Genomic DNA, 15,451 nt, shown 5'->3' on the forward strand with positions numbered 1-15,451 from the left:
GGACCGTTCCGAGTCATAAGGAATAATGGATCCACCTTTATTTTAGACATTGGAGGCAGGGAACAGGTTTTCACAGCGGACCGCCTCAAACCGGCCCATTTGGATCTGCAGCAACCTGTCGAGGTTGCAACGCCGCGACGCAGAGGCCGGCCCCCTAAGCGGCAGCTGGCACAGCCCGCGGACCTTGGGGACTGTATCGCTGGTTCTGGGGGGGTTGCGTGGCGACTCACCGTTTAGTCGGTCGAACCGGCTCGGCAGTCGGGTCGAGCGGCGTTGGAGCGACGAGGCCCAAGATGGCGGCAGGCCTCGTCTTTCCCGAGCGACGGGGAGAACCCGCGCGCGGGAAGTCTTGATGACGTAGTACTTACGTCATTGCCGGTTGCATTGGGCGGGAACAGTCTCCCGTAAAGGGCCCGCGCGAGGCGGGAAATAAACCAGCTCTGTTCGACAATCCTCCGACTAGCGTCTTGTTTTATTTCGCGGTAGCAACCGCTACAAAGGTAACATGCCTTAATGACTACCGACCGGTGGTTCTGACATCCACCATCATGAAGTGCTTCAAGGGGCTGGTCATGGCATGCATTAACCCCAGCCTCCCAGAAAACCTCGACCCACTGCAATTCATCAACCGTTGAAACAGGTCTACAGCACACGCCATCTCCCTGGCCCTGCACTCATCACTGGAGCATCTGGACAGTAAAGACACCAATGTTAGACTATTGTTTATTAACTACAGCTCCGTCTTCAATACTATACTTCTAAGCAAACTCATCACCAAACTCCGAGACCTGGGACTCAACACCTCCCTCGCAACTGGATCCATGACTTCCTGACGAACAGACTGCAATCAGTGAGGATAGGCAGCAATACCTCCAGCACTATTATTCTGAATGCTGGTGCCTCACAAGGCTGCGTCCTCAGCCCCCTACTCTACTCCCTATACACACATAACTGTGTGGTCAGATTCTGCTCTAACTCCATCTACAAGTTTCCAGATGATACCATCGTAGTGGACCGTATCTTAAGTAATGATGAGTCGGAGTACAGGAAGGAGATAGAGAGCTTAGTAACATGGTGTCAAGACAGCAACCTTTCCCTCAATGTCAGCAAAACAAAAGAGCTGGTCACTGACTTCAGGAAGGGGGGTGGTGCACATCCACCCGTCTACATCAACAGTGCTGAGGTCGAGAGGGTTGAGAGCTTCAAGTTCCTTGGTCAGAACATCACCAATAGCCTGTCCTGGTCCAACCAACATAGACACCACAGCCAAGAAAGCTCACCAGCATCTTTACTTCTTCAGGAAGCTAAAGAAATTTGGCATGTCCCCCTTGACACTCACCAACTTTTATCGATGCACCATAGAAAGCATCCTATATGGATGCATCATGGCTTGGTATGGCAACTGATCTGCCTGGGACCGCAAGAAACTGCAGAGTTGTGGACACAGCTTAGCACGTCACGGAAACCAGCCTCCCCTCTATGGACTCTGTCTATACCTCTCACTGCCTTGGTGAAGCAGCCAGCATAATCAAACACCAACCCACCTGGGACATTCTCTCTTCTCCCCTCTCCAATTAGGCAGAAGATACAAAAGCCTGAAAGCACATACCACCAGGCTCAAGGACAGCTTCTATCCCGCTGTTATAAGACTATTGAACGGTTCCCTAGTACAATAAAATGGACTCTTGACCTCACAATCTACCTCGTTATGACCTTGCACCTTATCGTCTGCCTGCACTGCACTTTCTCTGTAACTGTGACACTTTACTCTGCATTCTGTATTGTTTTACCTTGTACTACCTCAATGCACTGTGTAATGAATTGATCTGTGTGAACGATATGCAAGACAAGTTTTTCACTGCACCTTGGTACAAGTGACAATAATAAATAATAGTAATAACCAATTCCAATTCCAACCAAATCGACAGTAATAGTGTATCGGATCAGTTTATGTATTGTGTAAGGGACTGTTTTCTAAGAAAAGATATCTTTATTAGTCATATATACATCGAAACATGCAGTGAAATGCATCTTTTTGTGTAGTGTTCTGGGGGCCAGCCCGCAAGTGTCGCCACACTTCCGGCGCCAACTTAGCATACACACAACTTCCTAACCTGTATGTCTTTGGAATGTGGGAGGAAACCGGAGCATCCGGAGGAAACCCACGCAGACACGGGAAGAACATACAAACTCCTTACAGACAGTGGCTGGAATTGAACCCGGGTCACTGGCGCTGTAAAGCGTTATGCTAACTGCTACACTACTGTGCCTAGATCTCCATGCAGAGAAAATAACAGAACAGGCTTTTGTTTTAGGTCTGGTCTAGAACTGAACTTCTTCATCTGGAGGACGGTAATCTCTTGAATTCTCTACCCAGACGGCTGTGATGGCCCAGTCACTAAACATGTTCAACAGATGTTTAGGGAATCGAGGGATGTGGGGTTAGTGGAGGAAAGTGATGCAGAGATAAAATATCAGCCATGATCTTTCCGAATGGTAAACAGGCTCGAATGGTGAAAAAGCCCACTCCCATTTCTTATGTTTTCATAGTACTTCAAGCTATAAAGAATATTTCTTACCTTGATGTTAATCAACTACTCAGATAGCTCCCCCTGGTCAATACATTTTCAGGAGCAGGAACGACAGGCATGGTAAACTAGTGCTGAATTGGACTCTCAATTTTCTTATGGAAAGAGGCCTGACAGGTTAAGATTGAATGTCCATGCTGGATGGCTTTCACAGCAAGGACAGAAAAGCTCTTACCATCTCGAATACAATCAACTTGGTACAGAACTGGCTCACTGGGATCACCTGTGATAACAGCAAATGACAATATTGAGGCACAATTTGTCAGAAACAATCAGGGTATAAAGCAAAATAGTAATATTACATCATTAAAATAAATCAAAAAATAAAACTTAAGAAGTCCATTAATGAATCTTAAACTTCAAGACACTACAGGATACGTTCTAGGATGCAGAGAACATAAGACATTGACTGCAGATCCTGAGTTCCAGCAATACTGAGCGTGGGTCTTCAGGCTCCTGTACCTCCTCCCTGATGGTAGTAATGCGAAGAGGGTATGTCCCGGATGGTGAGGGTGATTAAACCTAATGATCACCTGAACTAATTAACAAAGCTTTTATTAATCTGCTGGGAGAGTCACAAATAGTAAAATTGTTGCTGTTTCATTTTGAATTTATGTATAAAATTGGAATATCCATTCACCTTTTCAAATTTTTTTTCTCCCTTCCTGCTAAATAAGGATTTCCCTATTTTCCTCATGCACAAGTACATCAAGAAGCTAGTTTAATTTGGTAAAAAAAAAATCGTCATTGATGGAGTACTCTAGTCAATTCAGCCATCCAGTATATACCATAACCTGTCATCCAAATCTGAACTAGGCTGTGGCATAATTTCAGCTTCATAAAGACCATTTGACCCAATTAATTCATGCCCAAAGTCCTACCTCTTCTCCTGTATCCTGTTGTTGCCTTTCCTTAGCAACCAATCTGACCGATTGTGTTACTGTCCACACACGGGCAGTACTTCCACAAACAGCACTTTAAAAAGTGAAAAATGTGGAGGTGGATGGTAAAATCTGGGGAAGAGTTGATGGAAATATGGAGAGAACAGTGTAAATGGGTAGTTAATGGACGGTGTGGACTTATTGGACCGGAGAGCCTGTTCACATTCTGTATCTCTCTGTAACTTTCTCAGTGGACACTCACCTAAGTATGAAGTATCATTGATTATAATAACTCTGTTCATAACTGCAGAAGTCATTTCATAATTTGAAACATCAACACCACAGCTAAGCAAATGCTCCATGTATTGCAAGTTTTTCTTCCACTATTTATTGGTGTTATTGTCTCAATGCTCTAAACAGATTTGTTCTTACTATAATAACATGGGCACAGCAAACCTAATGCCTGTCAAAAATTGAATAGTTTGTTTGCGAATGCAGCCAACAAGGTCCTGGTGCAGCATGAAACACGTGCATTCAGGGATACTTAAGGGAAAAGGAAGGTCAGCAAGTTTGTGTCTTACCGGCTCGTAAAAAGTAACAATGCAACGAATGGACAAAAAGGTTCTCAGATACGGACAATGCAGCTGCTACTATTGCCTTCCCAATTATCTGCCCACCAAATAACATGCAGCTTCTTGGGACCCAGGGCTGTGTTCCTCTGAAAGAAAAGCATTGTGCGTAATGCAATCAGAATGCAAAAATATTTATCAATTTTTTTGTTGATATGATTACAAATTAGCCCATTTTATACAGTTCACCACAAGCATATATTTTTTCACAAATACCATGATGGAACAGGTAGAATACTGTGGCTACTAATCTTTATTGTGGGATCAAGAACATTTCCACATAGTATCTTCACTCGATTTGGAAATTCAAAGCTCTCACTGAACAAGTCTAGTAACTTCTAATATGATCAGACCAGCTAAGGACTATTACTCTGCTCTTAATGTTAATTATTCAACCTCATTCTCCAAAATTAAGAGCCAAATTACCTTCTGTTCTTTTATCCTCAATTTTTAATTTTTTCTTCCCTTTAATTTAAGAAGAATGGGGCCTAAGGTTGCAATAATAGAAATAGAAAATGCAGGAAATACTCAGCAGGTCAGGCAGCATCTGTTAAGCGAGTTAATGTTTCAGGTTGATGGCCCTTCTTCAGGACTGGGGAAATTTAGAAAACAGGCATGTTTAAACTTGTGGAGGAGTCGTCGTCGAGTCATGTTCATTGTCATATGCATAAGGACAGCAAGGTACAAGTACAATGAAAAACTTGCTCACAACAGCATCACAGGCACGTGGGTATGAACAATACTCAGAACAAAAATTATACACCAGTTTAACATAAATTATGCATGACAGTGAAGAAAATAACTGCAAAACGGGATATTAGTGCAAAAAAACACAATGAGAAACAAGTCCATGCCCGTGGAATAGAGGTTTCAATGACCAAGTGGACTTTCTTAATCCTACATGGTGAGTTTTAGAAGGTGTTCAGCTATGGGGTACACTACAAGTCCACAAGAGACACGAAAAAGACACTCCAATTTTTCCCTCTGAGCACATAAGTGGATCCAATTATCTGCTGAGCTTTGGCTAAACCCATGTTTGGAAAACACCAGCCTCCTTTCAGGATGAAAAACACTATGATGCTGGAGGAACTCAGCAGGCCAGGCAGCATCCACGGATGTGTATCATACTGTTTTTCATCTAGATTCCAGCATCTGCAGTCCTTTGTTTCTCCAGTATTACTGCTCCACTGCTTCAAAGATGCCCACTTTGAAGTTTTCTTCCCACGGATGCTGCCTGGCCTGCTGTGTTCCTCCAGCATCGTAGTGTCTTTCATCTACGTTCCAGTATCTGCAGTCCTTTGTTTCTCTAACCTCCTTTCAGGAACTGACCAACTCAACATTTCCACAGTATTACTTGGGACAAATGTATCCGAGATTTCTAATACTTCTAGCCTACTGATAGTTCAGGTTTAACATTGTTAATCAGGCACATGTCACATTATATTGATTTAGATTTGATTAATTAAACATCCATGGGATTTAATAATAGGCTATGTCAAATACTATATAACAGAAAATTGACAGGATAAAAAATGCTGGGTCCAAACAAGGTCCAGAAGTGAATGTAAATGTCTTCCTATTCCTCATCCTGACCCCCCATGGTGCCACAGAATGGACTTAGTTCAGGAACCCAGCGTATATAGGTATAACACAGCAGATGCACGGTGAATGTTTGCTCCTGCAACACACTGTAAATTAGCCTTAGCCTGTGCCAATGAAAGGAAGAATCCTGAGGGAGTTGATGGGAAAAGAGGATTACAGTAGGGTTAATGCAAAAAGTGATCCCCACACCCCTTCTCCACCAACCGTGCCTTTTCTTCCCTTTCCCAGCCTCTCTCTTTTCTCTACCCCCTTTTTATTCTCTCCTTACCTTTGACCCATCCCCTGGTGGATCTGCTCTCCCCTCCTCCCCCGCACCTGCCTATCACTGTCTCTTACCTGCATCCACCTATCGCCACCCTGTGCCCACCCCGCCTCCCCTCTTTTGTCCACCTATCACTGCTCGGCTTTTCCCCCCTATATATTGGGCTTCCCCTTTTCCTATCTTCAGTCCTGAAGAAGGGTCCTGACCCGAAACGTTGACCACCTGCTTTTCTCCACGGATGCTGCCTGGCCTGCTGAGTTCCTCCAGCATCGCCGTGTTTTTCATCCAGATTCCAGTATCTGCAGTCCTTTGTTTCTTTAATGCAAAAATGAATGGTTGATGATCGGCACAGACCTGGCGGGCCTGTTTCCAGCTCTATAACATTAGTTTGGCCACAAGTACCGTGTCCAATTACAATTACAGACTGAAGGATGCAAAGATCCTTTAGCGCGCAAGCATTTATGAGAATGACACCACTGGAACAGGAACTTCAATTTCCAGGATAGATTGGAAAAGCCGAGTTCTGCTGTTCTTGGAGCAGAGAAGGTTAACTGCAGATATGATAAAAGATGTCAACATTTTAAAACAGATTTTTTAAAATTATTCATTCTTGGGATATGAACATCATTGCCCCAGTCAGCTTTGATTGTATATTCCTCATTGCCCCTGGACTGAGCATGCACTTAACATTCAATCACATTAAAGTCTGCAGACACAAACAGACCAGATAGTGCATTAGACAATCTGGTATTTTCTTGGTTACTATGATCGAGATTTTTCAACTTTATCTTCAAGTGTGATAACTCAAATGCCATGGAACTCAGCTCTAGACAAATGATCCAGAACTCTGGCTATTAGCCCAATAATTCTACCACAATACTGCTCTACACATAGTTTCAATACCATAAATAAGCCAGCCCGATTAGCAGAGGGGTAAAGGAGCAATTTAAAGTGACTGGCAAGGTCACATAAAGAAAAATTTTCCTTAAGAAAAGATTTGCTATGAAGCAGAATGCACTGCCTGAAACTGGCAGCTGCAGAGTCCACTGCTGCTTCAAAAGCAAATTTGATAAATATTTGGAAGTAAATTATCTGGAGGGCTATGAAGAAAAAGCAAATGAGTCCATTACTCATTACTCTACAAATAGCTGGCACAGGCACAATGGATTAACTGCCCTCCTTCTGTGTTGAAGCAATTCTATAGAAACTCTAACCATTTGCACCTCATTTGGAGATGCTCACAATCTGAGGACAAAACAGCCTTCACCTCACCCAATATTTGCAAATCTCATAACCTAGCTACATAAACCAGTGCCATTAATGTCAGTAACATGAAGTAGATTTCAGACGAGTTCACCAAGATGAGAGAATTGTTCCTGAATTTTAGAACGAGTGGGAGATCACAGGTAATTCCACAAAGTCACTGCCGAACGTACAAACTTCCAACCTCTCAAAACTCAGGACACTGGTAACTAATGCACTGCGCAAATCCCCATCCGGATTGGAATTCTGGCTGCCAGAGGGAATTATACTGACAGAAGATAGTTGCCCAGTCTCCCTGTGCCCTAGACTTGGGCATTGAAGTGTCTGAATCCATCCCTTGGGCACTAATCCTGATATCGGACTGTCCAGCGTGTTCCCCCAGACTGATGCTCTACCCACCTGAGCTGTCACTGCTGGCACTGATGACCGAGGCTGAACTGTCCAAGCAACAACCTTGGGATTTGTCACTGTGGCTGGACCATCCAGGCAATCCTGCACCTCGGCCATCCTGTCTGGACAGTGCCCATATCCCTGCTTCCCGAGTCTGGATTGCCCAAAGGGTTCCCCCGCACCCAAGGCACTGCAGCTGGACTGTCAGAGCTGTCCTCCCTGCGCTTGGTCACTGGAGCCAGAATGCCTGAACCGTCTCGCAGGAGCCTGGTCCCCAGTCCCCCAGGTCGGACTGTCTGACCGGTCCCCTGGTCCCTGAGAATGGACACTGCCCACCCCCTCCTTCCATCCCCCCACCTCCGCCCGATACCCCACCCCTCCCTCCCTGCACCACCCCTCCCTCCCTGCACCATCCCCTCCCTGCACCACCCCCCACCCCCTCCTTCCACCAACCCCCACCCCTCCCTCCCTGCACCAACCCCATCCCCTCCTTCCACCAACCCCCACCCCTCCCTCCACTAACCCCCACCCTGCACCACCCCCTCGCCCCTCCCTCTGCACCACCACCTCTCCCTCCCTGCACCAACCCCACCCCTCCCTCCCTGCACCACCCCTCCCTCACCCCTTCCCACCTGCACCACCCCCACCCCTCCCTCCCTGCACTAACCCCACCCACCCTGCACCAACCCCACCCCTCCCTCACCCCTTCCCACCTGCACCAACCCCCTCCCTGCACCACCCCTCCCTCCCTGCACCAACCCACCCCCACCCTGCACCAACCCCACCCCTCCCTCACCCCCTCCCTCCCTGCACCAACCCCACCCCTCCCTCACCCCTTCCCACCTGCACCAACCCGCTCCCTGCACCACCCCTCCCTCACCCCCTCCCTGCACCAACCCCACCCACCGCTATTCTCGGGACTGCGCACCAGCAGAGATCAACGTTTGACTGACAACCGTCTGCACGAATCAGGGGTTAGAAAGACGTCATAAACCTCTCCGATTCCATCCAATCACAGTAAAGCGAAGGTGGGCACGTCTGAGTTGGAGCTCCGCCCACAAGGCAGCAGCGAAAGGAGGTGGGTCATAACCAGCCAATGGTTCGGGAGCTTGAGCGTGATTGGTGAACGGACGATTACACTCAGGCTGGAGAGTGATTGGTTGTGGTCACGCCATTCATTTTGATTGATGGAAGATCCAGGCGTTCCTGCTGGGGGTTTGCACAATGCTGCTGGGTGGTCAATGCAGAGCTGGGGTTACAGTCAGACTAGTGGTGGAATCTGCAGCCTACCGCTGCTCCCAGTCCCTATGTTTATATAACGCCTGCACGCACATTTCAGAAACAGCAGGAATCTGCTTCATTTGCCTTTGAGGCAGGGAGGTTCAAATTGGTGAGCGTCCCTGAGAATGAAAGGGTTTACCCTCACCTCAGGCTGAAATACGCACCCCCTTGTTTCATCAAAGCCACGCTCATCCTTCCAACCTCCAGCGGTTACAAGGCCTAACTCGTCCAACCTGCCCTCACAAGGCAACCAGCCCATTGCAGTTATTTGTAAACCTTCTCGGAACTGTTTCCGATGCTTTAACGTCTTTCCAAGACCAACACTACACACAGTACTTCAGACGTGGGCTTACCAATCCCCTATGTAAATGAAGCATAAACTCCTTACATTCATATTCTCTGTTAGTTGCCCTAGTTATTTCAGAATCAGGCTTACTATCACTGACGTATGTCATGAAATTAGTTGTTTTGTGGCAGCAGTACAGTGCAAGGCATAAAGATGTAAAATTAGTATAAGTCACAAAAATAAATAAATATTGCGAAAGAGGAATAACGAGGTAGTGTTCATGGTTCAGCAGTCTCCTCCCTTGCTTCCCTCAGTATCCTGCGATAGATCTATCAGGCCCCGAGGACTTATCCACCTTAATGTCTTTCAAGATGCCCAGCAGTTTCTCCTTAATATTAACATGCCCTGGAATATTAACCAAGCCCCTCCCTAATCTCACCATCACCTGTGTCCTTGTTAACCAATACCAATGCAAAGTACTGATCAAGGACCTGACCCACTTCCTCTGGCTCTATATATAATTTACCTCCTTCGTTCTCGCGTGGACCTACCCTTTTCCCAGCTACCCTCTTGTTCCTAATGTATAAAATGCCTTGAGATGCTCCTTAATCCTAAATGCCAAGAACATTTCATCATATACCACAGGTTTCTCATTATCCACAGCATGTTCCACTTCTTCATGAACCACGTTGACCTTGAACTTTTCTAGGAGCCCTTCAATGTCTTTAGTTTGGCTTCTATAATATTTTCCCTATGATGGATATTAAGCTAATGGAAATTGAAAAGGTGTCAGCAGATCAGAAATTGGTACAGTGATCTGGGGAGGACTCTGACTTTACACCATTATAATTAAATTCAAAGAAAACAAACAACAGCTTATTATTGAGATCAATGGTATAATCTAAACTGCATATTGTACATCAGTCATGGATAACTTTCCCTGGGACAGATAGCGGGCAGACCCCTCTGGTGTTACCATAACTGAATTAGTCTCCATTCTTGAAGATAGGCATGATTACAATGCCTCCAAGATCACCTTCCTAGATGTTGAAGATAAGGTTGTCGATCTGTGAATGAAACTCAACACTGCCGGGTTTTAAAACTTCACAGACACTATAGTCTGCAACTATTCCATGTCGGCAGGCTTTGCAATGTAATACGGAGGGACGGTAAGTAAGGAATAGGAGCAGGAGGCCACATCGGAGCCTGCTTCTCAATAGGAAATGAGCTGAACTGGGCTCCCAAGACATTCTTACTTGTTTTCCATAACAATTCAGAACAATTCCATGCCTTTAGGAAATGAGGTTGGGCATGTGGAAAGAATATCAATGGGGAAGCATTTTTGTGGTGGTGATCTTAATTTAGTGAAACGTAACATTGTTATGGAAATAAACAAAGTCAAAGTCTATTATGCACAAGTCCATGCATACACAGGGGCATCGAAAAACTTACTTGCAGCAGCATCACAGGCACAGAGCATCAGATAAGCAGCACTCACAAGAAAAACATAAATAATCCGCAACTTTTACACGAAAGGGTACAATTAGAACAAACAAAAAAACAAAGTCCATTGTAATACAAAGTGAAAAAACAACAAGATGCCGGAGGAACAGCAGGTCAGGCAGCGTCCGTGGAGAAAAACAGACGCAGGAGAGGTGATTAAAAAGGCATTCAGAACACTTTCCTCTATTAGATGAGACTATAAGAGCTGGAATTGTTATACCACAGCTTGTGTATTACACACAGTTGTGGTCACCATTTTACTGAAAAAGGTTGATGAGGAATTTGCCAGGACTGGAAGACTGGATAAACTGGAGTTGTCTTCTTTGGAACAGAAGAGGGTGAGGGCAGTCCAGTCTTAAATGAAGTGTATATAATTATGAGGAACCTGGATATAGCAAGCAACCGCTTATTATTGAGATCAATGGTATAGTCTAAAGTGCATATTGCAAGATATAGTGTTCATGGACCGTTCAGAAATCTGATGGTGAAGGGCAAGAAGCTGTTCCTGAATTGTTGAGTGTGGGTCTTCAGGCTCCTGTACCTCCTCCCTGATGGTAGTGATGTGAAGAGGGCGGTGATGCAACCAGTCAGAATGCTCTCCACCATACATCCATAGAAATTTGTGAGAGTCTTCGGTGACATACCAAATCTCCTCAAACTCCTAATCAAGAAGAGCTGCTGGCATGCCTTCTTCGTGATTACATCAGGACCCAGGATAGATCCTCTGAGATGTTGACGCCCAGGAATTTGAAGCTGCTCACCCTTTCCACCGCTGACCCCTTAATGAGGACTGGTGTGTGTTCTCCCGACCTCCCCTTCCTGAAGTCCACAACCAATTCCTTGGTCTTGCTGACGTTGAGTGTGAGGTTGTTGCGACTCCACTCAACCAGCCAAACCACCTCACTCCTGTACGCCTCCTCGCCACCATCTGAGATTTTACCAACAGCAGTGGTGTTATCGGCAAATTTATTGGTGGTGTTTGAACTGTGCCTAGCCACACAGTCATGAGTGTAGAGCAGTGAATTATGCACATGTCCCTGAGGTGCGCCTGTGTTGATTGTCAGTCAGGAGGAGGTGTTGTTACTGATCTGCACTGACTGTGGTCTTGCAATGAGGAAGCTGAGGATCCAGTTGCAGAGGGAGGTACAGAGGCCCAGGTTTTGAAGCTTGTTGATTCGTACTGAGGGGATGATGGTGTTGAACACTGAGCTGTAATCGATAAACAGCAGCCTGACGTACGTTTTACTGTTGTCTAGGTGCTCCAGGGCTGAGTGGAGAGCCAGTGAGATTACGTCTGCTGTTGACCTGCTGTGGCAGTAGGCAAGTTGCAGCAGGTCTAGGTCCTCATTCTAGCCATGACCAACCTCTCAAAGCAATTCATCACAGCAGATGTGGGTGCTACAGGGTGATAGTTGTTGAGGCAGCTCACCCTGCTCTTCTTGGGCACTGGAATGATTGCTGCTCTTTTGAAGCAGGTGGGAACCTCAGACCGCAGCAGTGAGAGGTTGAAGATGTCCTTGAATACTCTTGACAGGTGGTTGGCACAGGTTTTCAGTACCCTGCCAGGTACACCTTCGGGGCCTGAGGCCTTGCGAGGGCTCTCCTCTCGGTGGATGTTCTGACGTCGGCCTCCGAGATAGAGATCACAGGGTCACCAGATGCTGTGAGGATTCACACAGGTGTACTGTTATCCTGCCTTTCAAAGTGTGCAGCTCATCGGGGAGTGAAGCATCACTGCCATTTATGCTGTTAGGTTTTGGTTTATAGGAAGTAACGGCACGCAAACCCTGCCACAGCTGTTGTGAATTGAATCATCCAGTCTCACATTAGTGCATTCCTCTCCCCCAACATTCCATCAGAAAAAAAAGATCCTCACCTTCTCTCTATCCTTCCACCAAGTAATTTAAATCTATGCTTCCTGGTTTTTGACCGCTTGGCTAAAGGACATAGTTCCTTTCTATGTAAGAGATGAAATGCTGACTCTGTTTTTTCTCCCTACAGACATTGCTGGTCCTTCTGAGCAGTTCTGGCAGCTTTTTTGTTTATATTTTATATCTCCAGTATCAACAGTATTTTGGCTTTTGTAAAGACAAACACTGGTGGGTTGATGGTCAGACGTTTTGAATGACTCTTAAAGGCAAATAAGTTCCATACCCCTATCATTCTCTGGGTGAAAAGAAAATCCTCATATCCCCTCTAATCCTTCTTCCGCCGGTTTAAATTTGTTTGATGTTTTGAGAAGCGTCGGGGTGCTGGGAAACTGGAGAACAAGTTCCAGCCACAGGCCTCACTCATGTCAAATTCCCCGCCCAGCTGTCAGACTCTGATCTGATGTGTAGCACAAATTCCTGCAGCAGTTAAAAATAGCAGGTTCAGTAAGGGTCACAGAATGGCTGCAGTGTCAGACCTGTACATGCGTTTCCACCAGATCCACGGAACTAATGTGATTCTGGATGATTCTCAGACTCAGGCCACCAGGGCCGAGAGCTTTGGAAACGGAGTTTGCTTCAGTAAAGAACCTTTGGACCCTGGCAAGATTTTCCTCGTAGAGATCGAAGAGAAAGAGTTAGGGTGGTGTGGTAATGTCAGGATTGGTTTGACAGCACATGATCCAAGAAATCTAGAATCTGTTCCTGAGTACTCCCTTCCTGATTTGGTAAATTTGGGGAACAGTTGGATTTTTGCAATAACCAGAAATCACAATAAGGTTTCTACTGATGATCAGCAGTCGGATCCCGCTCCAACATCGCACTGTTCCATGGAGGCTTTTCTGCAAATTGGAAATTATAAGGTCCCCAAGGAAAAACTGGTGGGAAGAAGCAGGCCAGGAAGGTACAGTCACATCTTAGATCAATTGTACAGGTCGAATATTCTCCCTGCAACTGCCAGAGGAAGCAGAGTTGGGGTCTTGTATGTCATTCGTGCTAACATGGGAGACATGCATATTGTCATCAACGGTGAGGACATGGGTCCCTGTGCCAGAGGAATCCCCGTAAACCAGCCTCTCTATGCTGTTGTGGACGTGTTTGCCTCCACTAAATCTGTAAGGATTATTCAAGTGGATTATGGTTGTAAGTATCAACAATTGTTATTCATCACATTCAGATAATTTTTCAATTTGATTTGTTTTAGGGATAACCTTATCTTCCTATCCTTGAATACCAATGCAATGCGTCTGTGGTTTGTATTTACTTCCAAGATTACAAACCAGGATGCTGTTTTTGAAAACTGATCTGTTTTTGTTTTGCAGTGATTATGATGGAAACTTAAAATTGTGCATAATTTATGTTTAGTTTATGTTTTTCTTGTGAGTGCTGCTTATCTGATGCTGTGTGCCTGTGATGCTGCTGCAAAGTTTTCTTTGCACTAGTGCATATGGCAATAAACCCGACTTCGACTTTAGTGCACTCATATTATCAACTGTTTTGCATTCAGAGTAAACAAAGGTAAAATTGGCTCAGTTTGATCAGAATGTTTGTACAAAATATTGTTCATCGGCTACTTTGTTTCAATAATACAAATATGGGATGTATTTTGTTAATCCAATGTCTAAATTCTTGTCCATGATACTTCATGGTATGGATTAATTGGACAAAGATACATGTGTTGCATTTTCTGCCTATTTCAGGTCTTTTTTTAACTTTGCTGTAACATAACTATATTTTCTAGGTCAGGGAAGATAAATTTATCCAAAAGCAATCAATACTTAGTCTGTAAATCTTAAATCCTAGATGTACCATCACTTATGAGATGCATATGATATTGCAATTCATGGCACAAAGAAATGGATGAATTCAGGTTTGAACTCGCCCTGGCTTCCTATCCCCAACCCTAAGAAGGAACAAAAATATATTGCAAAATAATCAGATAATCTGACTGAATGGTAGATCTACACAGACATCTTCCAACCAGGTCACTGCGTTGGATTGCACTCTTTACAAATGCAAGTAGCCATGTATAAATTTATGCATAATGGACATGCAAACTGATGCAAAGACGAATATATATCAGTTCATTGATAGTTACGGATGAAATACATAAACTTCTGTCAGTTTGAAATATTGCTATCTCTGATTAATAAGATTGCTTTTCATTTTTGTCTGTCTCCCTGCAGTTCCATCTCTACAGACTCTGTGCCGACAGGTTGTACAGAAGCACATAATGCACAGACTTGCCATTGACTGGCTGGAACTACCAGCACTGTTAAAGAATTACTGCAAATATGAATGAAGCAGTGGTGTTGGGAAAAGGTTTTGATCTTGACTCTTGAGGAATACAGTAAATCAATTGGTTTTATGCGTACCATAATGTCAGCATCCGTACTACTTTTTGTGCCTTGGTTTCGTGTTAAGTCCATGATCTGTTGTTAACTGCAAACCCAGGTTTATTAAAAGTTGGAACATGAAATAGAAGTCATTTAAATTATTAGCCTATTATGAATTTTAAGATGGTATTGAAATGTACAAGTCCTCACTTCCTATGATATGTTCCAGTTCATGCTCATATAGAAGCAATATTACTAGTTAAAACAATATTCCCCATATCTCCAGTCTCTCTCTCTGACCATCTCTCTCCCACTCCCTTCTTCTGCCTTCATATGGCGCACAGGTTGGGGTTTAAGTGAACTATTACACTGAGTGACTTAATGCTTTTCTGTTGTTCTTGATATTGTTTCCTGTTAGTTATTTTTGATGCTTTGTCTACCTGTTTCCAGTTTACCAATCTTATTTTATTCTCAGTGACTTATTGACTACCCATACCCTCCC

General features: G+C 44.7%; 2 protein-coding genes across 2 annotated transcripts in view; one reads left to right on the plus strand and one right to left on the minus strand.

Moving 5' to 3' along the window:
* acot8 (acyl-CoA thioesterase 8) overlaps positions 1-7,908 on the minus strand; it is a 32,674-nt gene extending 24,766 nt beyond the window's left edge. Inside the window, 3 exon segments of the mRNA XM_052031657.1 lie at positions 2,624-2,811; positions 4,051-4,187; positions 7,625-7,908. Coding sequence (XP_051887617.1) covers positions 2,624-2,811; positions 4,051-4,156 — 294 coding nt within the window. The 5' untranslated portion in view covers positions 4,157-4,187; positions 7,625-7,908.
* Positions 7,909-13,074: 5,166 nt separating this feature from the next.
* Positions 13,075-15,066, plus strand: neurl2 (neuralized E3 ubiquitin protein ligase 2). The gene is made up of 2 exons (XM_052031539.1): positions 13,075-13,756; positions 14,800-15,066. The coding sequence occupies exons 1-2, from the start codon at positions 13,075-13,077 to the stop codon at positions 14,913-14,915; spliced, it is 798 nt and encodes a 265-aa protein (XP_051887499.1). The 3' UTR covers positions 14,916-15,066.
* The last annotated feature ends 385 nt before the right edge of the window (positions 15,067-15,451 follow it).

Source organism: Pristis pectinata, chromosome 16 (genome assembly GCF_009764475.1).
Source record: "Pristis pectinata isolate sPriPec2 chromosome 16, sPriPec2.1.pri, whole genome shotgun sequence".
Classification (NCBI taxonomy): domain Eukaryota; kingdom Metazoa; phylum Chordata; class Chondrichthyes; order Rhinopristiformes; family Pristidae; genus Pristis; species Pristis pectinata.